At 39.1% G+C, this 26,570-nt stretch overlaps 1 protein-coding gene across 1 annotated transcript; it reads left to right on the top strand.

The window, feature by feature from the left end:
• The first annotated feature begins 854 nt into the window (after positions 1 to 854).
• LOC140927730 (allene oxide synthase-lipoxygenase protein-like) lies at positions 855 to 25,773 on the top strand. The gene is made up of 14 exons (XM_073377415.1): positions 855 to 960; positions 5,872 to 6,000; positions 6,386 to 6,465; positions 6,851 to 7,281; positions 8,257 to 8,445; positions 9,173 to 9,663; positions 10,931 to 11,203; positions 14,901 to 15,184; positions 15,417 to 15,617; positions 16,641 to 16,904; positions 17,353 to 17,554; positions 18,828 to 19,039; positions 23,836 to 24,183; positions 24,502 to 25,773. The coding sequence occupies exons 2-14, from the start codon at positions 5,898 to 5,900 to the stop codon at positions 24,679 to 24,681; spliced, it is 3,258 nt and encodes a 1,085-aa protein (XP_073233516.1). The 5' UTR covers positions 855 to 960; positions 5,872 to 5,897; the 3' UTR covers positions 24,682 to 25,773.
• Positions 25,774 to 26,570: the final 797 nt, after the last annotated feature.

Below are 26,570 nucleotides of genomic sequence, written 5' to 3'. Positions count from 1 at the left end.
AGTTTTTTTTTGCAACGTGCGTTGTTTCATCACGTTTGTTACCGCAGTTTGTGTTTTATTTTTATTGAGTATTGTTTCTGCGGGAGAAAGAGAAGAGAGAAGTGAACAGGGAAGGAAGGACTTATACTCAGGCTACATTGTACTTCCTTGTTATTTTTAGCTATTTTATAGTTTGACTTAATACAGGGATCCCTGTGGCATCCTTTACAAATATCATATCAGTCTCTTCAAATCAACATGTAAAAGGCAAAACCGAGCTGCAAGCGGCGTATATATGATGCCAGCGAGAAGGAGAAACTGACGGAAATTTTTTAATCAACACTGAAATACTTCAGATACTTATAATTACTCACTTTGCAAAATGGACTACCCGCTTTACTTGATACTGGCCTCTCATTCAAGTTGGCCGTGCCATGACGTCGAATTAACACAGCACTGATTCTCAGTTGTGCATCAGTTATTTCTTAATATATACACATAAATATAGCACAGCTTTTTTAATGTAATGATGTTTTATTTAATCTTAGTTATTGTTTACATCGTACCACGTGCCGATATTAATCAATATTGCGTGAACAAGTCACCAATTCATGCATGCAGTTTGTCGTGAATCACTGAACTACCCGAACGAGATAGAGGTCATTTAGCCAAAATCATGTACTACGTACGAAACTGCACTAAGTTCGATAAGACTGATGTAGTTACTAAATGGCTTTCGAAGGGTAAACGTTCGATGAGTATGTTTTTAAGAGTTCTGTCTAGTGGGCGTATTGCCGGAAACGGAAATCGAAATGACGTCACATTAGCAGTGGGCTATGATGTGACCATTAAAAAACACTTGATATGCATTGATCACACTGCCGATGTTACCGTCACCTAGCAGTTCCTCTCAAGGTTTATAAGACGACGGAACTGCGTGGCCCACAGCAAAACCAAGCACTGGTCTGTCTCAACGGAAAGGTTAGTAACGTATTTAGAAATGCATTGTGTAAAATTGCTGTGTAAGTTCAAATATTGACTCATTTACAACAAACAGTAGGTTAATTAGTCACGTATTCAACTTATGCAGCTTATGTAAAGGACTGATGTTGCTCTAAAGGGTGACCCAGTGGTAGAAGTCTTGCAGTTTCATTTTAATTAGGCGGCCAAGCTTTCGTCGTTTTTAACAAATCAGGAAAATGAAGGCAAAACATTCTCTGAATACGTGTGTACTCTATTTTCAACAAGGTGGCATTAAGTTGAATGTGGTAGAACAAGAGCTATCAGTTGACTTGTAACATGATTCTCCTTCAGGTTATAAAATAACGTTTATAACGTCTCATAACTTGATTCTTGGAATAGCGGAAGGGCTGCTTGCAGCGTCAATGCTGTTTTTCCTGACAGTTTTTATCAATCAAAAAAGCCCAATATTTACATTTGCATTACCAGATGCGAACGCAAGCCGGCGGATGCAAATTCGTGCAAATGTCATTTTATGTTTCAACGCCCAAGGGGATTAAGCCGTTGTCGTGAAAATGAAAGGCACACAAAAGCACCCACGAAATTGTCGACTGGCCCTTTTGAACTAACAAAAAGAACAAAGGCATTTCGGAAGGGTATAAAAGCAAATATTTCATCTGCATGATAACTTTGCATCAAAATTAATTTGGATTTCAGAAACCGAGCGTAGACTATTTCTCCCATTTCTACCTCTGTAGCAACTTTGGTCTCGCAAGGTTCGCCGCGCGGCGGAAGCTCCGGCGACAAATCGACGTCTAGGGGCCGATACACGACGGGTTTTGCTCCCGGAGCATGTCCAGGCTCATTTTGCACGTGTCAGTACACACACGAGGGAGCGTTTTCAATTTCGCTCAGTTTGCCCAGGGCGCTTGCTGCCAAATATTTAACCGGTTGGATATCGTGGAGCATTTTGCGGGGTGGAAATTCTGCTCTTGAGGATGAAGTATAACCATGAACTCGTTAATACACGCGGAGGAGCTTTGCTCCCGGAGCGTGCCCCTGAAGCATGCTCCAGGAGCAAAATCACTCGTGTGTATCGGCCTTAATCGTCAGGGAAACTCCGCGAGCTGGTTACAGAAAACTGAAATGATAATTTTGTCGTATGTTTCTCATCATTTTTAATCGATAAGAAGAATTGTCTCGGCTGATGAAACTTTCATGTTGTTATCCCCGACCTCGATATGCTCCGATATGGGAGCCCCCAGACATTTTCCACCAACCCCTTCCCTAAGCCAAAATTAAATTTTGCCTTAAGTGAGAAGTAAGTGTTACGGTTGGCTTAGGGGAGGGGTAGGTGGGCAGTTTCCCGGAAACTTATAATGATCCGACATGCCCAACTGAAGGGGAAGTAGGTGGGGCTTCCCCTGAAGGAAATCTCGCGGCTAGCTGCGTGAACTCGTCCTATACCTTTCGATCCAACCTGTCTCCTCGTGTTTCTCCTCGTTACGGCATGTGACTTTTTTTAAATGGTACCATAATCATTAAACGCCGGTTTATTCCTCCCCTTCTTTCCTCTCTTCTTGGTATAGCAAAAAAAATGAAACTGGACCAATGACAAATTTTGCCTTTCATTATAGAGACAAACTTACGCGAGCTTTATTTAAAGAGACGCTGCTAAATCTGAAATAAATCATATTCCTCACTTCGGGCATGTATGATATGATATGGGGCTACCCGAGGTAACCGTATTTCTTAAATTAAAGGGAGTTAAGTCTTTAATAAAGTCTACACTAGAACTGAGTTTACAAACTGAAATCGTGCTTCGAATAAACTAGAAATTGCTACGTATTTCCCCATAAAGACATTGCAAAACATCGCCGGAAAACTGCTTCAGCAATGATTTTAGCACTTAGATCATTTTTATGATGTTAAAGGGAATCAACAGATTTCAAAGCCAAGTTTTAATCAGCTCTCATTTCTGCATATGACAGTTTGTATCTCGCTACTGCCGTTTGCGGTTATTCGTAATTGTAGATCTAATTCTAATTCTAAATCTCTCTAAATTCTCTCGATTTGTTCGCAAGCATCTAAGCCTGCAAGTAAGTAGTGGAACTCGGTAAGTCTAAAGTCCTCTTGCGTTTAAATCCGGCTACCAGCCACACGGGAAAAGTCTAGAATTACATAATCAGTCTACACAAACACTTCCGGTTCCGCTTGAAGTCTACCCTTTACAGCGGCATATATCTATATAGCAAAAATATTGCAATGCTCTACGAGGCCGGGACTTTATCGGGTGTTTCGAAGGAGGAAAGGATAAGTAAGGCTAGAATCCTCGAGAACAAAACTGCAATGATTGTAGCACTTAGATCATTTTTATGTTGTTAAAAAGAATCAACAGATTTCAAAACCAAGTTTTTTAATCTGCTCTCATTTCCGCATATGACAGATTGTATCACGCTCTTGCCGTTTGCAGTTATTCTTAATTCTAATCTCTTTAAATTCACTCGACTTGTTCGAAAGTATCGAAGACTGCAAGTAAGTAGTGGACCTCGGGTAAGTCTAAATGGCTTGTACAAGGGTTCTCTTGTGTTTAAATCAGGCTACCAGCCACTCGGAAAAAGTTTAGAATTACTTAATTCTACACATACACTTCCAGTTCCGCTTGAAGTCTACCCTAACAGCGGTATTTACCTATATAGCACAAATATTGCAGTGCTCTACGAGGGGACTTTCCCGGGTGTTTCGAAAGAGGAAGGGGTAAGAATATAGAAAGAATAAGAATAAGGGGTAAGAATATAGAATCCTCCAGAAAAAAAACTTTTTGTTTCAGAAACGCTTTCATCATTTAAGGCCATAGTATAATGTGTCCGGTGGAAATGCTAGTGTATCTCACAAAACCTGACTTCCGTCCAAAACGAGAAAATTCTCGCGTGCCCTTCTCAACGACCCAAAATTCGAAATCTTGGGTTGAAACTCTAGCTTAACCCTTTAAGTCCCGATATCCACATACAAATTCTCCAGACAGACCTTCATACATTTCCTTAAAGAATTCCTTGAGAGAATTTGATATAAAATCAAAGTTTTTCCCCTGTGATGATCATTTTATCAGTTCTCATAACTTTTTCTATTGATTATGTATTGTTATTTTGGGAGAAAATTGATGTTGGTCACTCTCAGGACTTAACGGATGACCTAGCTTTTTTCCGAACAGATTCTTCAGGGTAACTATTGAATTCCTTGGGTTCCTCTATTAAGACTCTAATCCCTAATTTCCTCCAGTTATGAATACAAAATTAGAGTAAGGGTCACCATTATTTTAATTACGAAGTAGCGCTTTAATGGCGTTCTTTGTCTTCCTCGGCGTAGCATGATATTTCCGGTTTTGATAATGTATAACATTCGCAATCTTAACACAATAAGATAGACAATATACCGGAGCCTTATTTGGTTTGATGTTTCCACCAGATGAATTTCAGTTCTGGGTCTTTTCCTTAGTAGGCGTGTCGCGTAAGGATTTAAAAGGCTAAAAAGGCTAGTTTTAATTCATTCAATGTTGCTTATTACACACAGAATCTCTCTGCTTAATTCAGGTTAGTTTTTACGTTTATTCGTGTTGTTCGTGCTGTTTCCTTATTATATCTTTCAACTACAGTTGAACCTCTGTACAACGGCCACCTCTTGGGGACAAAAGAAAGCGGCTGCTGTTAAGAGGTTTAAACAAGAGTCAATAGGGATTTTAAGCTTTAAGATCCAACGACGAGGACGGCAACAAGAACGTCAAAAAACAGTAGGTTTTATTAGCAAAACAACAACTTGCACGTGTACCACGCTTTTTTGTACATTTCTCTGCCCGTTTTTGCACGACTACGACGTGAACATGCCTAATTTCGCGTTTTATTGAGGGCGTAAATAAGCAACGACGAAATTTTATTTCTCTTTCTGTACTTGGATATGGTGCCTAGGAATTCAACTCCAGGAGGGTTCGCCTACATTTCACAAAATAATTGGGTAAGAATAATTGCGATAAAGACTGAAAGAACGCAAATTCACTTTTTAAGCGACGTTCTCACTCCCGTCGCGTCGTTGGATCTTAAAGTCTCTAATGTATGGACTACACGGCAAAAAGTGACCGTTATAGAGAGGTCGCCGTAAGTAGCTAGAGGTTCGACTTTAACCCTTTAAGCCCTTAGAGTGATCAGCATGAAATTTCTCCTTGTTAAATCAATGCTTTAGAAAACAGAGTGGTCATCAGAATTGAGTGCATGATCAGGGAAGATGAGTGTAATTGATATTTCAACAAATTCTCCCACTACTTCTATTGAAAAAGTATAGGGAGAGTTAGTGAGAATCTCAATTTTCATATCAGGGTTTAAAGGGTTAATGCACTTACGAAACTAAAGCTATGTTTTTATTTTTATGCTGATGAGATAGCAACACAGCGATAGCTTTTCTATAATTAATATTCCCTGTGCCTTTTACAAACTTGTACGATAGAGAGGTGAAGTGGGACGTCACGTTACCATAGAAACAAAATATCTCTGGAACTCAACAATCTTTCTTGACGGTCATTAGCATTGTTGTACGATGGAAAAAAGTATGGGCTGCGGTTTTGTTCCTGAGTGCAATCGTGTACAGGAAATTCATACAAGTCATGTCAGTTTTGTTCGTTGCTTTTGCCATATTTGCAGGACCACGGTTTGTTGAAAAATTTTGCTATCATGGCAACGCGGTGTCGTAACGACTTCTCTGTTCAATTTTAATAGTGAATTTGAATATCCAAAAATATATCCAATGCAACGCAATAGTTTTTTTTTTCAATTTGTCTGTGCTCAATCATAGTGTCAAACACCAGCCAACCAAATTATTAATCTATAATAATTAAAAGGGCTTCATTTCATTTCACCTAACGATTCTTTTTTTTTTTCATCTCAGGATTTTTTTTATAACAAGACTGAAACATGGGAGGAACACCCTCAAAGAAGAAATTTAAAGTAAAACATGGCCTTACCAATAATTTAAAAACAAAGTCGATTGTTGGAAGCAGAGAAGAACTCTCATCTTGTAAGTGTCGAAATTCTTTGGCAATTTGAGGCAGTGTTGACATAAGCGTTCTTGTCACAATGTTAAATTACAAGAACAAGTTTTCTCTGTATCATGTTTATTTTATGAGAAAGGATTTTGCGACAGGAAATGATAGACTTAGAGTGATTTAAAAGATGGAATCCTCCAAGAGTATGATTTGGGGTAATTTTTCCATGTCGCATTGGCATGGAAAGATGAAAAAATACATTATTCTGTGGTCTTCTAACGGTCTTCAAGCGCCCGCAATACTTGCCCTTTTTTTATTTGTGGCCGTAGACAGTCACAAGTTCTGGTTAAATATTTGTTGATAAAACCGGAGTATGTATCGTTGTCATCATTCTCTATCGCTAATTTATTTTTACAGGGGAAAATCTCGGCTTTAAATACTTTCAAGAAAAAATGGGAGAAGAGTTATTTCAGCAAAAAATGAAAGAAGCGGACGAAGTAAGTACAGAGTAATATCCGATTATTTTTGTCCCGACCCCATGACCAATATTTTTATTAACACTGGCGGGTCATAATGTCATTGTTAACCCATTAGCTTGTATTGAGATTTTTAAAATGAGTACCGAAAAAAGGTCACTTTTTCAAGTTTTGTTATACGCTACAGTTAAGGAATCAGCATCATTTCTTTCTCTGACGTACACAATGGAAAAACTGGCAATCCCTAGATCGTTATAGAACAGAGAGAAAATGTAGGCTTTGCCAATGGTAGCTGATGGGTAATCACCAGTTATTGTACCAATCCAAAAGACACTTTTTTTCCCTTCACGTTAACATACCTGTTTTTTGTGTTTTTCACGGTCATTAAAATCCATTCTTTCTGCAGCCACCACCTAAACCTGGTAACTTCAGCGCTTCTCAAATGGCCCGTTACGTGGCTAAATTCAAAACTGCATTTGCTTTAAAAGCACTTGTAACCCGTCAGCGCGGAACTCACCCCAGAGGTGTAGGGGCCATTGGAACAGCAACAGTATGCGACAACCCTCTCCTCCCCGAACACGAATTTTTCGAGACCGGACGAGTGTTTCCATTGCGTCTCCGACATTCTAATCTTGCCAGACCCGATGACGCTCAGCTGGACGTGAGGGCGGTCTCTCTGAAGTTTGCTGACACTGACTTTGAGTCGCCGTTTGATCTAATGATGCATACTGGCGAAGAGGCGGCTTTCTGGAACATTTACAGTTTTGACAAGATGATTACAGCACTGACCGGAGGCCCTAAGACGTTTAAAGCTTTCTGTCTTGAGGATCCTTGGCAGTAAGTGTTTATTTTTGTTTTTTTCTTTTCTCTTTTGTAATTTCTGCCAGCTCACTTAGCCTTCTCTAATTCAGATGGAGTAGTCTGGGAAAACAGTCGATCTCCTACCCAGATTCCTTAGACTTCTTGTTAAGCGGGAGGCAGCAGCTGTTTCCTCGAAGGAAGCTAAATAAAAATGAAGCTTCTGACATTCTTGTTAAGACCAGTAGTATATGGCAGCGGTTATCACGTTTTCCAGCCAAAATGACGCTGGGTTCACACGTGCGCACTGCTTAGTATTCAGTGGCGGAAATTCGTCCTCGTCTTAGAATCCAAACGTTTTTAATACCTTGGGGCTCTTTTAACTTCACACTGATAGTAATTCTCTCTAAAGTGTAGTCTCTACTGCTTTGTCTTATGGTCAAAGGATTTTGAAAGCCGCATCTGCTTATGTTTAATGACGTGATCAATCGTAAGTCTTTTAGCCATGTAATACCCGCTATTATTATATGGCTGCATCCGCGAGCGGGCAATATGAAGCGAATATTAATTTGAAAATTGTAAAATCGATGCTGTTCAAGAGTCTTAACCCTGAAGAAGGCAGCATTGCCGAAACGTCGGTCAAGACTCTTCATGAACAGCGTCGATTTTACAATTAAGTAGCTATGCTGCGCAAGGAATTTAATCTTTATTTTACAATATGAAGCGAATCCTGCTTTCTGATTGGCTACACGAGCGGGCACGATGGGCCCATCTTACCTGCTCTGGATTTCCCGCATTGGTCCCGAAAGAAAAAGTTATCTTTTTAGCCATATAAATCCCTTATTGGTCAAGCTTGCTCGGTCAAGATGGCTAAATATTAGCCTCGTTCTTTTTATGCATTTTACTGACCTCGACTTCGTTTCTGTCAATAAAAACGCAAAAAAGAACTTGGCCAAATTGACCTCACGCTTGGTCAATAACGCATTTATAAATCTTTAAAATTTCTCTCTGCAGCTTTTACCTGTCTATAGCTGTGTTCCGTCGCGCTCCGGACTCATTCACGGATCAGCGGTATTACTCGTGGATGGCTTATGAATACAAAGCAAAAGATGGCAAGCTGCGTTACGCCAAATTTCGCCTCGTTCCCCAAGATGGCAGAGCAGAGACTGGTCTATTAACAGAATTTGACCAAAGAAAACCATGGTAAGTAGTGTGCGCAACAAACTCAGCCAGTTCTTGTTTTATGAGGCGCCAGAAATTGACGGTGAAATAGGTCGGGATCACCGGAGCGCTTGCCGGTAAAAGCAGGAAGGGAGGGGACAGAAAAGTAAAGACCTTTCACGATCCCATGGCACTACCCTTTCCCTAGCCAATTAACAACGCCCAAAGAGAGAACCAAGGTAACTCAAAATCAATTATGTCGAATTTCCTCTATAGCTCTTCCTTCCTTTTAGAGTATATAAGTTTTTTCGGAGCGCAGGTGATCTGTGTTAACACATTATCTTTCTCTAACAGTCCTTTGAATGTATTCTGTCAGTCCAAACTTTTGTAGCGTTCGCGTGGATGGATGCGCCTTTTTTACTGGACGGAAATAAGAGAGAATCTTTATTTTCTCTTACTGGTGACAAGTCTCTGCGAACAACCACTCTGCACTTGCAGCTCGGGTGACATGTTTTTGCGTTTGGTGATGGGACATGTCGCTTTCGTGCGTGATAAGGAATTGTTGTCGTTTTAGAGTTTTGACGCCGCGAAAAGGCGCATAAAATGAAACGAGTTTGAATTATTTGCGCGGCTTGTGGCGGCGATTTTTACCACCATTCTCCATGTTAAGGGAAGTGTTTTTCTCCCGTGCGACGCGTTGCGCGAATCGTTACCTTATCTGTCTTCTTAAAGAATTTGTTGTTACATTCAATTATTATATTTACTTCAGGGAGCCTGCAAGATGGGAGGATGAAAAACGTCCTGAAAGTTACCTCATCCCTGAATTTAAAGAGCGCTTATCGGAAGCCCCCATTATATACAAACTCCAGATACAATTACATGAAGTAAGTCCTGATGATTCGCACCTAATTCTTCACCCTTCAAGAGTATGGGACCATGAGAACCATCCGTGGTTGGATTTAGCTCTCGTCACCATGACGTCACTTTTATCTGTTGCTGTAGTTGAGCGAACTCGTTGTTCACTTGACAACCACCCTTCCACAATTAGCATTCCTCCGGCACAGACTATCTACGACTACAATTCTATTGCATATCTGCGGTCTAAAGTCTATTCCTCTTCAAATAAAATGAGCTCAAACAAGCCAAGATCAGAGGTTTGCAAACAACATGCTTGTGAAGGAGCAAGGTACAGTGTACGAGTGCGGACTGGAAATCGAAAAGGGGCCGGGACAGATGCTAAAGTGTCGCTGACAATAACAGGTGAGATAACTTATAAGACATATTTTGAATCTATGATGTAAAAATTTTTTCACGTTTATGGCAAGAAATCAAACGTAAATGCCGCTTAATACGAAATGAAATACACGTTATTATCAAGATGGAAGGGGACATGGGGGTTTACGGTATTGCGGTATTGATTCTTTTTTTTAAGCAGTATTTCGGTACATGATTTTATTGTGCGATGTTGCGGTATCATCTAGGCTTGCGGTATGCGGGTTTTCATGTTTTTGGCTAACGGTATTCGGTAAAAGAAGATCCTTCTCGGCATTGTGGTACTGTTCATTTGCGCTCTCCTGTCTAATACAGGTCAATATTTTGAAGACTTAAAACTTGGTAAATGATTACAGTTAATTAATAGTTACAGTTAATTGACCGGGCTTTTCGATCGTACGCGTTGTACCGATGTACTTAAGGTCTTCTCACGTTTTCTCGCAATGGCTGCGGTTAATTACTAGTGCATACAATGGTGCATACATGCATGAGAAACAAACAGTCGAGATGGATACAAATTAAAGTAAGCGTCACCAATCGTAAATTCGGTATCGGTATTTCGTTGATTTTCGAAACGGTATTTCGGTTTTTCATAATTTTTCTTACAGAATTGCGGTATTGAGTACCCCAATGTCCCCCTCAAGATGCCTGGATATTGGCTAAAGTCCGAGATCAATTACCCTGGGTACCAGAGGCTTTTCTCGCGTACGGCGGGAGTTTTCGGTGTGGGCCGAAGGCCGACACATCTTCGGCCGTAGGCCGAAACCGCGAGCGGCGACGGGAATTTCGCGCGGGTCACTATAAAGACTTAACAGACACCGGTAACCGCGCTAGAAAAGTCTCTGGCACCCAGGTTAGAGATCAATAAAAACGCACAAAAAAACAAGGCCAACATTCAGCCATTTTAACCTCACGCTTGGTCAATAGAGGATTTATTACATGGCCAAGAGAACCATTTTTTCTTGCGGCTAAGATACACCAATCACAACACACGATTGGCTTCGATTCATTTACCCGCTCGCGGAAGCATTTATAGAATAAACTTTTTTTATTGCAATTCAATTTTCTTACAGGATATCGACTCTTTCAAGACAACAATCCCAGCCGGATTATATTCCGGCATCGCAAAATCTCGTCTATATAATCCCGTTCCGACTCAAAAACCCCTCTGGGAAACCCCTTCATAAGCGCCAGACATCCTGCAAAACGACAAAATGTCTTTATTAGTATAACAAAATAATTTTTTTTCTTCAAGGAACCAAGGGCAGAACAAAGCCTGCTGTATTGGATAAGTGGTTTCATAACGATTTCGAGAGGGGCCAAGAAGATACTTACGTCATCGAGGCGGACGATGTTGGGGAACCAGTCATGATAAAACTGGAGAACGATCAAGGTGGCATTTTCCATCGTTCTAGCGATTGGTTTGTGGATAAGGTGTTGATAACTACCAGCTCCACTATTCTAAAGGTTTACGAATTTCCGTGTTACGCATGGGTGAAGCGTGAGTCCGTTTTCTTTGAAGGAAAAGGTATGTACATAAGCTAGTCCGCTAGAGCAGGCGCCTTATAACGGTTTTGTTTCACACGCCGTGAGTAAAAAGTGGACAGAAAAGGCGTCTTTTCTCCTAGGATAGTGAAAGTTAGGCAAGTCCTAGAATGTTATAACAATGCTATGCTTTAAATTGACACAGTCTGGCAGTCTTGATCCTGACATTAATTTTAATGCAGTTGAGACACCCTGCGACTATTTTATTGAAAATCAATTTAACGAAATGCTCAGACTCGAAAATTATTCTGATGCAGATTTCTCTTTCCTACATCTTAATATTCGTAGTCTTCCTCATAATTTAGTAAAGCTGACTGATTATCTATCATGCTTAAACATAAAATTTTCTGTAATCGGAATTTCTGAGACCTGGCTAAACGATTCTGCTCATTCGGTCGATATTAATGGTTTCAAATTTCTGCACAAGTATAGGCAAAATAGAACTGGAGGTGGGGTAGGGCTTTATATTTCAAACGATCTAGAGTTCAAACTTCGAGAAGATTTGTCCCTCCATAATGTTGATACTGTAGAATCACTGTTCATTGAATTAATAAGACCTCGAGAAAAAAATATAATTGTTTGTATTGTTTACAGACCGCCAAATCATAGACTCGACGATTTCTTGTCTACAAACAATGAGTTGTTAGGTAATATCTCTAGAGAAAACAAAATATGCTTCCTAATGGGGGACTTTAATATTAATTTAATTAACTACCAAAATCACCACCTCACAGGCCAATTCTTAGATGGAATGTACTCTAATATGTTTTTTCCTTTGATTACGCGTCCCTCGAGAATTACTTCACATACTGCTACGTTAATAGATAATATTTTTTCGAACAACTTTTTTGAACGTTCGAGAAGCGGCTTATTATTTACTGACATTTCAGATCATCTACCCGTCTTCTCAATTCATTCAGGTAACGTTAACACGTCGGTAAATCGATGTCGACAAGACCCCTTCTTTATTAGAGATAAGAATCCGAATAATATTCCTACTTTTGTTGAAAAACTAGAAGTTGTTGATTGGTCTTCGATTAAAACTTGTGATGAGCCAGATATTGCGTACAAACGCTTTCATGAAATGTATACAAAGATTTATAACGATTACTTCCCTCTCAAGAAGGCGACTAGAAAGCAGAGGCGCTTTAAAAAACCGTGGTTAACGAAAGCTCTTCTTAAATCAATTAAAACAAAGAATAAACTTTACAAAAAATATCTTCAAGTTCCAACAGTCGACAATTGTTCACTCTACAAAAGATATAAGAACAAATTGAATCACACCTTGCGCTTGGCTAAGCGTCGGTATTATGAAAAGAAATTGGAAGATGCTAAATCAAATACACATGCGACCTGGAAAATTTTAAACGAAGTTTTAAACAGAAAAAAGCCAAGGCCTCAATTAAATACAATATTTAAGTCAGACGGTCAGGAGATTTCTGATCCAGTGGAAGTAGCAAATAGGTTTTGTAGCTACTTCTCCAGTATTGGTCCCAACCTCGCAAAGAAGATACAGCCTCCTCCTTGTTCACATAAAGATTTTCTATCTGGATCATTTCGAGAGTCAATCTTTTTTAGCCCAACAACAGAGGATGAAATTATTACCATTGCTCAATCTTTTGCTTCCGGGAAAGCGGCTGGATACGATAATATTCCAATGTCTATAATTAAGGAATCCATTCAAATCATTTCGGGACCTCTGGCTCACATTATGAATTTATCGATCGCTCATGGCGTTGTACCAGATCAAATGAAAATAGCTCGTGTGGTACCACTGTTTAAAGCTGATGACCAGTCACTATTCACCAACTATAGGCCTGTCTCGGTTCTACCAAGCTTTTCAAAATTTCTAGAGAGAATCATCTATAATCGCTTGTATGATTATTTAACTAATTTACATATTCTCTGTGATAACCAGTTCGGCTTCAGGAAAAACTACTCTACGACGCTTGCCTTGATTGATTTGCATGAAAAAATTTCATCTGCTATTGATCATGGTGAATTAGCGGTTGGTGTCTTTTTAGATCTCTCGAAAGCTTTCGATACAGTCAATCATTCCATCTTATTTGATAAACTTGAACACTATGGCATACGTGGCTTGGCTCTCAAATGGATTAAGAGCTATTTTTCCAACAGACTTCAATTTGTAGAATACAATGGTTATGTTTCGTATCGTGCTAATATCATGTGTGGCGTTCCCCAAGGTTCAATACTAGGGCCTTTGTTTTTTCTGCTCTACATCAACGATATAATCAACACGTCAACAATATTACAACTGATATTATTTGCTGATGATACAAACGTATTTGTGTCTCACAAGGATAAAGACTGCCTTACTAATATACTGAACGCTGAGCTAAATAAGTTGTCAATATGGTTTAGAGCTAACAGGCTTTCATTAAACTTGAAAAAAAACAAATTCATTGTATTTAAACCATCTCAAAAGCGTACAAATCAAACTATTCAACTTTTAATTAATAATCAAAAAATTGATCAAGTAAAAGAAACAGTTTTCTTGGGAGTAATCATGGATGAAAATTTAAATTGGAAATCTGAAATCTCACATGTCGCCAATAAAGTTTCTAAATGCACAGGAATTATTCGTAAATCCAGTTTCTATTTATCCACGAAAACCTTACGAACACTATATTTTTCTCTAGTCTATCCATACCTTTTTTATTGCAACTTAGTTTGGGCCTCTACTTACAGAACTAACCTTATTCGTCTTGAGATTTTACAGAAACGAGTGATCAGAACTATAGCTAAAACAACTTTCGATGCACATACTGATCCAATCTTTCAAAATCTTGGTATCTTAAAATTTCATGATATATACTTAATACAACTAGGCTTATTCATGTACTCCTATCAAAACCATACTCTACCTTTAAAATTTCATTGTAAATTTACCTTACAAAGTCAAATTCATTCGTATAATACAAGAAACTCGTGTAAATTTCGTCTGCCTTTCTGTCGTACTCGAACCAAACAATTTTCCGTTTTTTATCAAGGACCTAAATTTTACAACACCTTAAACACCAACATCATCAACGCTTCCTCACCTTTCTCCTTTAAAAGAGCGCTTAAGGCATTTATTTGTAATAATTATTAGTATACTCCAACAAAAATTTTGGGAAAAAGCCTTTTAATATTCAACATTTGTAAACTTCCGTAGTATTGATTAGTTTAATTTTTCACCTCATATTATGTTGTATCCGTCGCCGTAATTTTTATACTATCTTCGAAAAATTGTAATTGAGGAGGCCTAATTAACATAAGCTCTATAGGTTCTTTTAGGCCTCCTCGCCATCTCTTCCTACATTTTTTTCTTTTGGCATCTTTTTGTAATTATCGTAATCGTGTGGCAAATAAATAAAATACCTAAATACCGATAACCAATCCCACTATTCCAAATAACCAGGTTCATTGTTGCGCATTTCTTCGGTTATTCGTCCACTAAGTCTTTCCAGCTTCATAGCCAAGAACGCGGCGTTTATTTATTCATATTGGATCAATCCTATATTTTAAAATTTTCTGGGTTACCATGCGCCCAGACCTCCTAATAATGAGCCACTTTGGACCTTAATTGTCTTCTCGTGTTGTCACCTTCAAAGGCACCTGCTAAGCTCCGTACAGCACAATAAGAAGTGCCAGTTCTAACCTCATATTTCTTCTTACAGCCAAACTGATCACAGACGAACAACTCGAAGCAGTAAAGAAGCAGCGACACTTGGAGATCCAACATCGGCAAGAGGTTTACAAATGGGGAGACGATCCTAATTTTATGGGTCTCCCCGGATACATCAAGGCTGAAAGCGTAAGGAAGCTTCCCAAAGACATTCGTTTTACTGAGGAAGCTATTGATGACTTATACAGCGCCAAAAAGAAGGCACTTGTTAACCTCGGTCTGGTTAAATTGCTGAATGCTTTTGAATCGTGGGAAAATTTTCATGATTATCGTAAGGTAAGCGGTGAGCAAAATGTACGAAAGTTGATAATTTTTTTTTTTAATTTTGGTAGACAATGGGAATTTAAGTTTGTGGCTTTTTATCAACTGATGTACAAAACACTTTAACTCTTTGGTCCTGTTTATTTGCCGGCCGTTTAAGACGTTATTTGTAAAATTTGACGAGCAAATCTTTTTATAATAAACCAACTACAGTTTTAAGGGAAAAGTTTAAAAATTCCTTTTCTAGGCATTCGTCTCCTTCGTCGGCGACGTTCCACCAGCTGCCGATCAATGGCAGGATGACACCTTCTACGGATCGCAATTTCTGAATGGCTGTAATCCAGATACTATCAAGCGATGCACCGAGTTGCCATCCAAGTTTCCAGTCACACAGGAGATGGTCGGCAATTTGCTGGACCAGGGAGATACCCTCAAGAAGGCAATGCAGGTAACTTTATATCATGCTTTCCCAAATTAAATGTTGCAATATTATTCTAGCTTGTACTATGCTCATACTTGTAGCTAACGCTAGCTACCTGCAGCATTCAACTCCGTGAGACGCCATCTTGAAGCGTTAAAGTAGCAGAAATCATGGATGAATAAAAAAGTTGATTGAGGGTAAAGTGTATCGGCATAACTTTAACACGAAACACCCACGCACACGCGTAAAATGAATTTTACGGTATATTTTGGTATAAATCACAGGAAGCCTGCACCACATACTAAACTTGTGCTTGAAGTCGTCTGCAAGGCTGTCAGAACCGAAATCCTTGTTCTGGGCCCCAGCTGTTTACCATGATTGGAGAACGTGCCATGTTTAGGAATTCCATCGTCGTTTTGCCAATCGGATTGAAGGGAAACTCGAAATACATTTCCGGTAATTCATTGAATACGTTAGGGACCCAGAACAAGGATATCGGCACTGCTTATGGACGGGCCATTAGAAAACTTATGGGTGGGTGGCGGGCGAAGTACAAAAAAATATTCCCGCAAGGGAAAATTAAATGAAAAAAATTCATGTACGCCAATTAACCCTAAAAAATATTCATGTCACGGCCTAAAAAAAATTCATACAAGGAATATGATAACGAAAACATATTCCTGCGGCTCAAAAATTCCTCAGCCCCCCCCCCACCCTCCCGTAACTTTTCTTTTTTTTCCCTAACTGGGGTTAGATTAAACGTCCGCGACGCAGGCTACACGTAACCCTTTAAACCCTAATATCAAAGTTGAGATTCTCATTTACTGTCCTATACTTTTTCAATAGAGGTAGTGGGGAGAATTTGTTGAAGTATCAATTAGACTCATCTTCCCTGATCATGTACTCAGTTCTCATGACCACCCTGTTTTACAAAGCATTGATATTACAAGGAGAAATTTGATGCACTTTTGGGGTTATAAGGGTTAAATAAGACTCCTCTCTAGGGGACTCATATGCGGACCTACATTGGTTTCCTTGCATTATTTACAGAATGGACGTGTCTACATGGTTGACTTCAAGATTCTCGAAGACATTCCCCATTACGGAGAAAACGATACTAAAGTAGAGAGGCGTTATACCTGCGCGGCTATGGGCCTGTTCTATGTCAAGAGCACTGAAGATATAGTTCCCATAGCAATACAGTTACACCAGGTGCCTAGCGAGACCAATCCAATATGGACCGCCAACGATTCGGAACTGGACTGGACTTACGCAAAAATGTGGCTCAAGAATGCAGACTCGCAGTGGCATCAGGTAATGACCTTCACGGGAACTAGTCACAAGGCGCTTTTGCATAGATCGTTAAGTCTTTTTGATAAGTTCTGTATCCATGACAAAAATCATGCTGAAAAGTATAATGTAGTTTTTACCAACTTGAAGTGGAACATTGGTTTTGTGCCTGGCAGAATTGAATTTAAGAACTGAACGCTGAGAGTATCTTCCTTCATGGCTTTCGGTTTTGTGAAACAATTTTTAGAAAATAGTTATTTGATCAATCAGCTCATTAAATTCCTCGAAAAGGTCTACAGTGTGCGTTTTCACTCACGTGGGCAGCATCTATACAAATGTATTGGAACAAAAGTAACCGCTAACATAAGAAAAGAGTTCAACCCCCCATAGAACAGGATTGACACTCCAACATGGCGTACGTGACGTCATGTGGATAGCTAGACTCTTTAGCAACTTCTCACTGTATTTGCAGATGATCACGCATCTTCTTCGAACACATCTCTTTATGGAGCCTGTTGCTGTTGCCTGCAGAAGACAGCTACCCTCTCTCCACCCTCTGTGGAAGTTACTAGCACCTCACGTGCGGGGAGTTATGGCCATTAATACGCTGGGAAGAGAAAGGCTGATTCCTGCCGGTGGTGTGGCGGACAACACGCTTAGTTTAGGAGGTGGAGGTAAATCAATGGGAGGGAGGTTTTTGTTACCCTTATAAAGTATCTACTTTACCATATAACGGCCTAAAAGTACAAAAAAATTCTGTGTAATTGTTCTTGCTTACATGAACTTGTTTTTATATAATGTCTCCTCGCCGCGATAATTTTGAGTTGATGGTGGGTAATGTAAGTTGTACTTATGAAAGGAAGTTTTCCTACAAAAGTAGGATGTTACATAGTTCACTAAAAATGAGTGGTAGCAAGAGAGGATAAAGGGGACAGAGAAGGCATCCACCATACACACCCTATTCCACAGGTAATTCGTCTCGAGTTAATTTTAAGACCACAGATCCCAAGGGGGATTAGACAACAGCCAATCGCATAGCGCGAATGTGTTCCGCATGGATGAGCCACGCTCAGAGCCACGCGTCCTTCACGAATTGACGCAGAACAAAATGGGGGAAGACGCGGAGAGCGATATTGCTATTCGCTTTGTCGACGAAAACGACTACGGAGAGATTTCTACTAAAGCTGTGTCAGCGAAACGGAAATTAAAAAAGAATCGCCCTTCCTCTCTTGTTTAGAGCTAACAGTACAGCAGGGAAATCCCTAACACACAGAATATTCTCTCAGGATCATTCATAATTTACAGTTTGAAGAGAGCAATTTCTGGTTTGATATTTATTCTTTTATTAGTCTTTTATTTTTCAACAAAAAGAACACTTGGCGTCCTACTTGCTTTATTGTACAAACGACCGGTTTCAATAGACCGGCGAAATTTCTTATTTTATTAAAGCACTGAGGTTACGACAACTTCGAGTTAAACTGATTTTACGGGTTGTCAGAGTCTAGCGATTCCCTTTTCCCAGGTGAGCGCCGACTCATTTCGCGTCAATATTCAGGAATGCTCTCGATCTCTTTACGCTTTCATTGCCTTTCGCCCGACATGTTTTCCACGGCGTTTAATCATGCGAAACCTCCACGAAACATCCACGCAGCGCGCGAGGTAACTTTATCCCGATTCTAAAAATAACTAGGGTGTGTATGGGGGATGCCTTCTCTGTCCCCTTTATCCTCTCTTGGTGGTAGCTAAAACCGGGCGTGATTATTTAAAGACCCTGGGTAAATGGCCTAGACCCCGGAAATCAAACATGCGGCCTAGCGCTAACGGGCCAGCTTTCTACCGCCTGAGCCAGCCCTAATCGTTGTCTTTCGGTTATCTCTAGACCAAATTTCTTACGCAAAAAATCTTAGGTGTTTAACCTTACTTTATCTTAATTTATTCTTGTGTTAGGCCACATTTTGCTGATGAAGAAATACTACAAGGACTTGAGTTGGTCAACCTATGATTTGCCCAAAGTATTTGAACAAAGAGGGGTTCATCATGCAAAAAAATTGCCTGGCTTCTACTACCGAGACGATGCGCTCAGGCTATGGCAGGCCATCAACGACTTTGTTACCCACATTTTAGCGATTTATTACCATTCTGACAAAGACATCCGGAATGTAAGTTATGTACCTTTCGGACATTTTAGTAGATCATACGCGCAGATAGTAACTATATATTTCGTATTTAGTTCTAACTTCCCGCATTCAAATGAAACTTGTTCAGCAATACTTTTACATGGTGCTATTTATGTAGTTTGTAGTTCTAACTTTTGAGTCTGTGAATGAAATCCTTCGAAGCCCCTTAGGCAGTACTTTCACATGGTACTATTTTATTAAGTATGCAGTTCTTACTTTACAGTCTATGATCAAAGCCTATGTTGTGACCATTCAAATGAGACTCTCCGCCAATATTGATTTTCAGTATTTACGAACAAGAGAATCAAGTAGTGTCTTTTATTATATACATACTGAGAAATACTCACCAAAAAGCTATGTCGTAAATTTTCGTACGCAAATTAGTTCTAGCCAATCAGAGGAGCGAACGATGGTTTTCACACGTGAAAAAAATGATACGTCCAATCAGAATCGCGAACGATGTTTTTTCACGTGTGAGAAAAATGATACGTCCAATCAGAGGCCACAGAGGTGTGTGAGTTTCGCGCCAAAATTCCCGCCTCTTATTGCAGTTTGCAGCGCCGCTTCGCACACATTTAACGAGAAAAATTTTACTCAAAGAGTTTTTCTCGCTCAAAAAGTGAAAAACATTTCGGAAATGGAGTGGAATAGTTTCGTTTGTTTCACTGTCGATAAAGAAAACGGTAGAGAGCCGGCGAAACAACAGCGGAAAGGGAAAAACAGAACGAGACGTAAGCTTTTGTTGTGCTTTTTTTTCGGAGCTACTTTGCCTTTCATTTAAGCTTAAGCTTATATTGAAACCGGCCATTTTACTTAAATTTACTCATTTTCAATTGTGCATTGACAACAAACAGTTAAGATTACTTATAGTTCTTGGATTACCTCATATCCTTACCGTCATTTATGTTTTTAACAAACGTTTGTACTAAAAAGCTGATACTTCGTTTTCTTTGTCATTTTGCGGCAAGTGTGTAGCGGCAAATAAGCATTTTTGAAAGATTTAAAATAAAAAGACCGCCAAAATGATGAATGTCTCGGTATGTATATAATAAACACAATACCACATGGAAAGTGCTTTGTACGATATTTACGCACTCGTTTTTGTATCAGAAATCTTACTCGTTCGCTGCGCTCACTCGTTCGATTTCTGATACGTCAACAACTCGTGCGTAAATACCGTACGTCAGCACTTTCCATGAAGTATTCTCTATTATTTGCACGTTTGGGAGTTAAAGTAACCTGTCTCCTTTGCTAATTCGGGTGAGATACAAGGTTGTCACTGCAAGCAGCCAGTGAAATAATGGAGAGCAATTATAGATATCAGGATTTATTATATACATACTGAGAAATACTCGCCAAAAAGCTATGTCGTAAATTTTCGTACGCAAATTAGTTCTAGCCAATCAGAGGAGCGAACGATGGTTTTCACACGTGAAAAATATGATACGTCCAATCAGAATCGCGAACGATGTTTTTTCACGTGTGAGAAAAATAATACGCCCAATCAGAAGCCACAGAGGTGTGTGAGTTTCGCGCCAAAATTCCCGCCTTTTATTGCAGCTTGCAGCGCCGCTTCGCACACATTCAACGAGAAAAGTTTTACTCAAAGGGTTTTTCTCGCTTAAAAAGTGAAAAACATTTCGGAAATGGAGTGGAATAGTTTCGTTTAATTCACTGTCGATAAAAAAAACGGTAGAGAGCCGGCGAAACAACAGCGGAAAGGGGAAACAGAACGAGATGTAAGCTTTTGTTGTGCTTTTTGTCGGAGCTACTTTGCCTTTCATTTAAGCTTTAAAGGTCAAATGAACCAAAAAATTGACTATTTTCTTTTGTCACTTTACCTTCACCAAACACTAAAAAGAACCATCCTAAGTGAGATTTGGGTAAAGATTTTTCTTCCCAAGCCTTTATAGAAAGATAAAAGATCAAAATCCGAGCATTTCCAAAGACTTCACGAAAACGTTTCTGAAATGGCCGCGTGATAGACTGGAGACTACGTGACGTCAATGTTGGTCTTTCAGGGCGGAAAAACGTTCTGTGCAAGCTTCTGCGCATCCCTTATCGCCTGGGTTTGTTTGTCTCGTTCTGTGAGAGTTCTGACTGAGACTGAATGAAATACACGAGGTGCGAACGTTTGCTCCTTGTATTGAGGCTTTTTTTTTGTTTTTGTTGTTGTTGTTTTTCGTCACTTGAAAATTACTTTGGATTCAGAACAACCAATGTTAGAGTAAAAGCAGATCAATCCGTCTGTCTGAAGAGGAATAAAACGTTTTGAACATTGCCAAAGAGGTTTGTATTTTTCTGATAATTGTGCATTCGATTTGTGAATTGATTTTGTGTCCAAAGCTTTGCCTTCTTTCGCCGGGCTGAATTAAAACCCGCTTGCATTCTGTTATTAGTAGTTTTTTTACATGCCCAGATTCATTTACCTTTGCAGAAACAGCTTTATCCTTGTCTTATGTCAAAGAACCGTAATGCTAACGCTTGCTAGTGAATAAACTTGAGCGCTTAAAACTTCCTCGTAACTATAGAAGGCTAACAAGCTTATCCGAGAAGAACAGACTACTTCGATCACTTTTCTGTTGCTCAAGTAATAATAGTCAGAGTATTTTTTTTCTTTTTCATTTTTAATTACGTAGTTTTGTTTTCTTTCTGTACGCAAATTTTCCTTTTCACTAGCTGTGAAGTAGCTGAGAACGACAACTGGCATTGGCTTCAAAACAATTGACTCTTTGCCCATAAACAATTGCTGGAGCTGGATTTGACTGAAGCGAGCAAAACAAACCCTTATGTGCAGTTTTCTGTACTTTTTAATGATTCAGTTTGCTGAGTTTAACTTGAATGAAGACCCTCGCATGAACCAGTTTTTAAAAGTAGCTAAAAAATCTAGCTAAGTAGTCGGAATCATGGCTTGGCTGCGAAGCTTGCAATTGATCTTTTGCTTTTAAGATCTTTAGGTAGGTTGTTTCCTTACAGAAAATTCACTTCGTCTTTGTCAGCAGGTATAAGAGCCTTAAGCCTTGTGTTTTTTTAATGAAAATTTGTTGTTTTGCAACCTTATTGAAGCTTTTTTTAGTTCACTTATTAAGCTGATTTTTCTGCGTGATGGAATTGTTCTTTGCTTGTCGCATCTCTTTGCCAGCTTAAAGTGGCGTCTATGGTCCTTAAAGTGACCTCAATCGGTAATTAAATCTTATACATAATTGGAAAGAAGTTTTTGCAATAATATAACTTTAACTTTGTTTGAAGGAAATCATACATTACGCGTAGGTTTTTGACAAGTGTTCTGCATGTTCAGCTTGACAACACAAAACAAAATTAATCTGCGCGAAACGATGAAGTTTAAAAAACTATGCTTGCTTTGAAACCGATCTTGGGGAAGATTTACTAGATAATGATTAACTCTTTTTCTGTCCACATATCAACGCCAAAACTTCTACATTGAGGATTTTGTTTATATTTCAGTGATCTGCGAAGATAGAAGTGTCCGATCGAGCGTGGGTTTTAAAATATCAGCTCGACTGCGACAAAGTTCAGTGACTTCAAACACATTGTGGGCAAACTTGAATTTCTTTGGGCAGATTATTATACAAAGATATTGTGTTTTTGTGTCCACGGTGGAGCTCCGGACCTTACATATCCAGGAACTTCCTTATATGAACACATTTTGTGAATGCATCTTGAAAAAAATCGGACTTACGCACGCACATTTCCAGAACAACTCAAGGAAATTGGTAAATGTCGTTAAAGTCCGTTTTACTATGATGTTCTTCGAGAAAATTAAATAATAAGAAGGTTATAATCACAGCTTGCAACTTTTGAAGACCAATTGCCTGTTCTTTCCAGGTTTATGATCGCACAAACCACTTCTGCGTAAAGTCGACTCGAAAAACTCTGTTTTGAATTTCCCGCTTTTTTTCACCTGACCAACATTGACGTCACAAGCTGTTTTTTCCGACAATTTTTCCGACCGCTCTACGAAGATAAGGGCCAAAAAATAGCAATTTTTAATAGCGAATATCTCGGAGATACTTGCTTCAATTGAGCTGAAACTTCATAGTATGTTTATTTGGTTCATATTAAACACATTTCGCTAGAATTGAACTAAAATAAAAAAGGTCGAAATTTTGGTTCATTTGACCTTTAAGCTTATATTGAAACCGGCCATTTTACTTAAATTCACTCATTTTTAATTGTTCATTGACAACAAACAGTTAAGATTACTTATAGTTCTTGGATTACCTCATATCCTTACCGTCATTTATGTTTTTAACAAACGTTTTTACTAAAAAGCTGATACTTCGTTTTCGTTGTCATTTTGCGGTAAGTGTGTAGCGGCAAGTTTTAGTATTTTTGAAAGATTTAAAATCAAACGGCCGCCAAAATGATGAATATCTCAGTATGTATATAATAAACACAATACCACATGGAAAGTGCTTTTTACGGTATTTAGGCACTCGTTGTTTTTGTATCAGAAATCTCACTCGTTCGCTGCGCTCACTCGTTTGATTTCTGATACGTCAACAACTCGTGCGTAAATACCGTACGCCAGCACTTTCCATGAAGTATTCTCTATGAAATGTCATGTGACAGTTCTGTCAACGTCTTTTCTAGTCTCGTTCTCGAACAGAGCAATTTAGGTTTCTGAGAAACTGCCTACCTACCCCTCCCCTAAGCCAACATTTGGCCCTAAGTGAGAAGTAAGTGTTAATGTTAGCATAGGGGAGGGGTAGGTGGGCAGCTTTCCAGAAGCCTAATTGATCTAATACTTCTTCCAGGACACGGAACTACAAGCGTGGATTCGTGATCTTCACGACAATGGTTACCCAGTTAGAGAGGGTGAAGGCGACCACGGCTTCCCGTTTTCAGTCACCACCGCTGACCAACTGAGCCATCTGCTGACCATCATCATCTTTACATGTTCTTGTCAGCATGCAGCTGTTAACTTTTCGCAAATGGATACCTTTGGTTTCCCGCCAAATGCTCCCGCCCTGATGCGGCAACCACCTCCAACTGAGAAGAATAGTGTAACAATGAAAGAAGTAATGAAGTGTTTACCAACCAAGCACCAAGCTGGGGTTACCATAGCAACAGTGTACGACTTGACACGCATATTTCCAGATGAGGTAACTTGAAAGAGCATTATTGGGAGTCAGAAAGGGAGGGGTGGGAGAGGAGTATTGGCATTATGAAGATGATATACTGACTGTACTGGTGGGTTATGCAGAAAATGACTTGATGATTGAATAACTGAACGAATACAAATGGCTAAAATTCAGCTCTCGATACGAAATCCTGGACTTTCCGGTATTCAAGAAATAAAGTAAATTTTAAAAAACGCATTAAGCAAAGCTGAATCTCAGGGGGTTTTACATGCAAATCAAACTCGTCTTGTTTTATTTTAGCGTTTTAATTTTTTTTCATTATTCTTCTCCCAACAACAGCGTTTTCTAGGTGATTATTCCGACGGACTCTTCACAGACATTGCTGCTTTGGAGGCCATTCTCCGTTTCCAAGAAAATATCAGCAATATCTCCAAGTCAATAAAAGAGCGAAATAAAAAGCTGAAGATCCCTTATGTTTATCTGCTCCCAGAGGGGACGCCTAACAGCATCGCAATCTAGGATCCACAGTTGTAAAACTAGACATATACCGGCTTACAAATATAAAAGGAGTATTTTTATAAAGCCTTAGAAAACACTCACTACTGGTTTTCCCGCGAAAAGACGGCTGAGAAACGAGCGCAGAAATTCCATACCGATGATACGTGTCTACCAAGATCTGGGTAGTGCTTTCGATTAATTGAAGCAAACTTAACTTGCGGCACGACCAATCAGAAGTACTACACAGGTCTGCATGTGTAGTGACAAGTCATCAGTGGAATTTTTCGCGGGGAAGCCTTTGCTGGCGTCGCAAAATGTCGGCTCTTTACTCAGGTTTATTCTTATAAACAATATCTAAATTATTTATCAGTGGTATTTAGCACTAATGGCGTTATTTGTGTTATATTAAACAGAGTTCAGGCTTATTTTTATTAAACACATTTTTAAATACATTTTTATTAAATACGTCCTCTGCGTGGAGTGGAATATATCACAGTTTTTTTATCATTTGAATTAACATACATTTTAAGAATAAAATAATTTTTCAGAAAACTTGGCTTGATTGACCTTAATTCAAAAATCATCATGGCTGCAAACTGGAAAGTAGTTTTCAAAAGCTGCTGACCGGAAGAAATCTTTGATCTGTAATTTAATTTGGCCAGATTTGCAGTCAACAAAAATTGGTGGTTAAATACTTCTTTACGGAAGGAAAAATTTAAACCGTGTTTACCCAAACGGCTTTACGTGAGAGAGTTTTAGAGAGAGAGAGAGTTTGATGTGCATAAAGCAATAGTGATTTCAAATTGTTGCATCAGTGTGACTAATATACTAATCAGAACTTAAGGATTTTAAAATCCTCTTTACAATGTACAACTTGCAGTCCACTTTGACTGTTCATTGAAAGATCCAGCATGTACTTTAATTTTGAATTGTACCAGTAGGTTTCAGTGGGTAACCTGTGTACAGCCGCTCCTTCTATATCCTCAAACAAAATCGGGGAGTGGAGAGGAGGTGACTGTAGACATGCAGGCTCAGCAGTAGGAGGCCTTATAAGCATTACAAATGAATTATTAGTGAATAAGAAATGAAATAAAGTTTTTCCTCATTTATTCACCATGACATTTCAAAATAACAAATTTCCCTCCTTGCCTATCATGCACTGACATTTCAGTCTTAGCAGTATGCAAGAGATTTGTCTCATGAACGAAATAAAATACTTTTTGAACGAAATAAAATACTTTTGAAATTTTTAGGGGTCTTTCGAGCAACGGCTGCACAGTTGATGTGAGACTATCACAAAATGTATCTTATGAAGTCGATTGTACAGCGTTTGCATGTCATATAAGGGTGCGTGACTACATGACGTAGGACCTTAAACGGAAAAAATTTCAAACGTAGGGCCCAGGGACGGGCGAGGGGCGAGTGGAAGACACTAACAGAGTAAGGTATCCAAGCAAAGATAATTCTTCATTGTTGCGAAAATGATTCTTTACGACCTTAATTTGCCTACCGTGATCAACATCACGACCTTTAATGCTCGTCGACACGCTAAATAGCTTCGGACAATGTGTTAATGAAATGTTTTGTAATTCCTGTTAAAAAAAAAAGAGGAATTAGAACAACTCAGCGCGCGCTTTCGAAGCAGTCGTCGTTAGCATGTAATGCAAGATGATAGCAGATTCCCAGTTTTGCACAAACGCTTTTACCTTTTAATACCCTTTCGCAAGAATTGTTGACTCAAAAGTGCTCAAATACGTTGTATAATTTATGTAAAATTAAGTATTTGTAAATGTTGATTTAAAAAATGTTGATTCATGGCGTGACATTGAATAGAGAAGCCTCGGTGATTTTCAATAATAGAAAATAATGGTTTTGTTCTATATATTGTACCTTGCTTAGCTTTAAATGCC

This window comes from Porites lutea, chromosome 2 (genome assembly GCF_958299795.1).
Source record: "Porites lutea chromosome 2, jaPorLute2.1, whole genome shotgun sequence".
In the NCBI taxonomy this organism is placed as follows: domain Eukaryota; kingdom Metazoa; phylum Cnidaria; class Anthozoa; order Scleractinia; family Poritidae; genus Porites; species Porites lutea.
Note: the sequence above shows the minus strand (reverse complement) of the source record. Positions and strands in the feature narration are given on the sequence as shown.

Coding starts and splice junctions, on each gene's coding strand:
- LOC140927730 (XM_073377415.1), top strand. CDS start 5,898: ATGGGAGGAACACCCTCAAAGAAGAAATTTAAAGTAAAACATGGCCTT. Junction 7,282..8,256: donor TGTCTTGAGGATCCTTGGCA/GTAAGTGTTTAT, acceptor TTCTCTCTGCAG/CTTTTACCTGTCTATAGCTG. Junction 19,040..23,835: donor CTGACAAAGACATCCGGAAT/GTAAGTTATGTA, acceptor TACTTCTTCCAG/GACACGGAACTACAAGCGTG.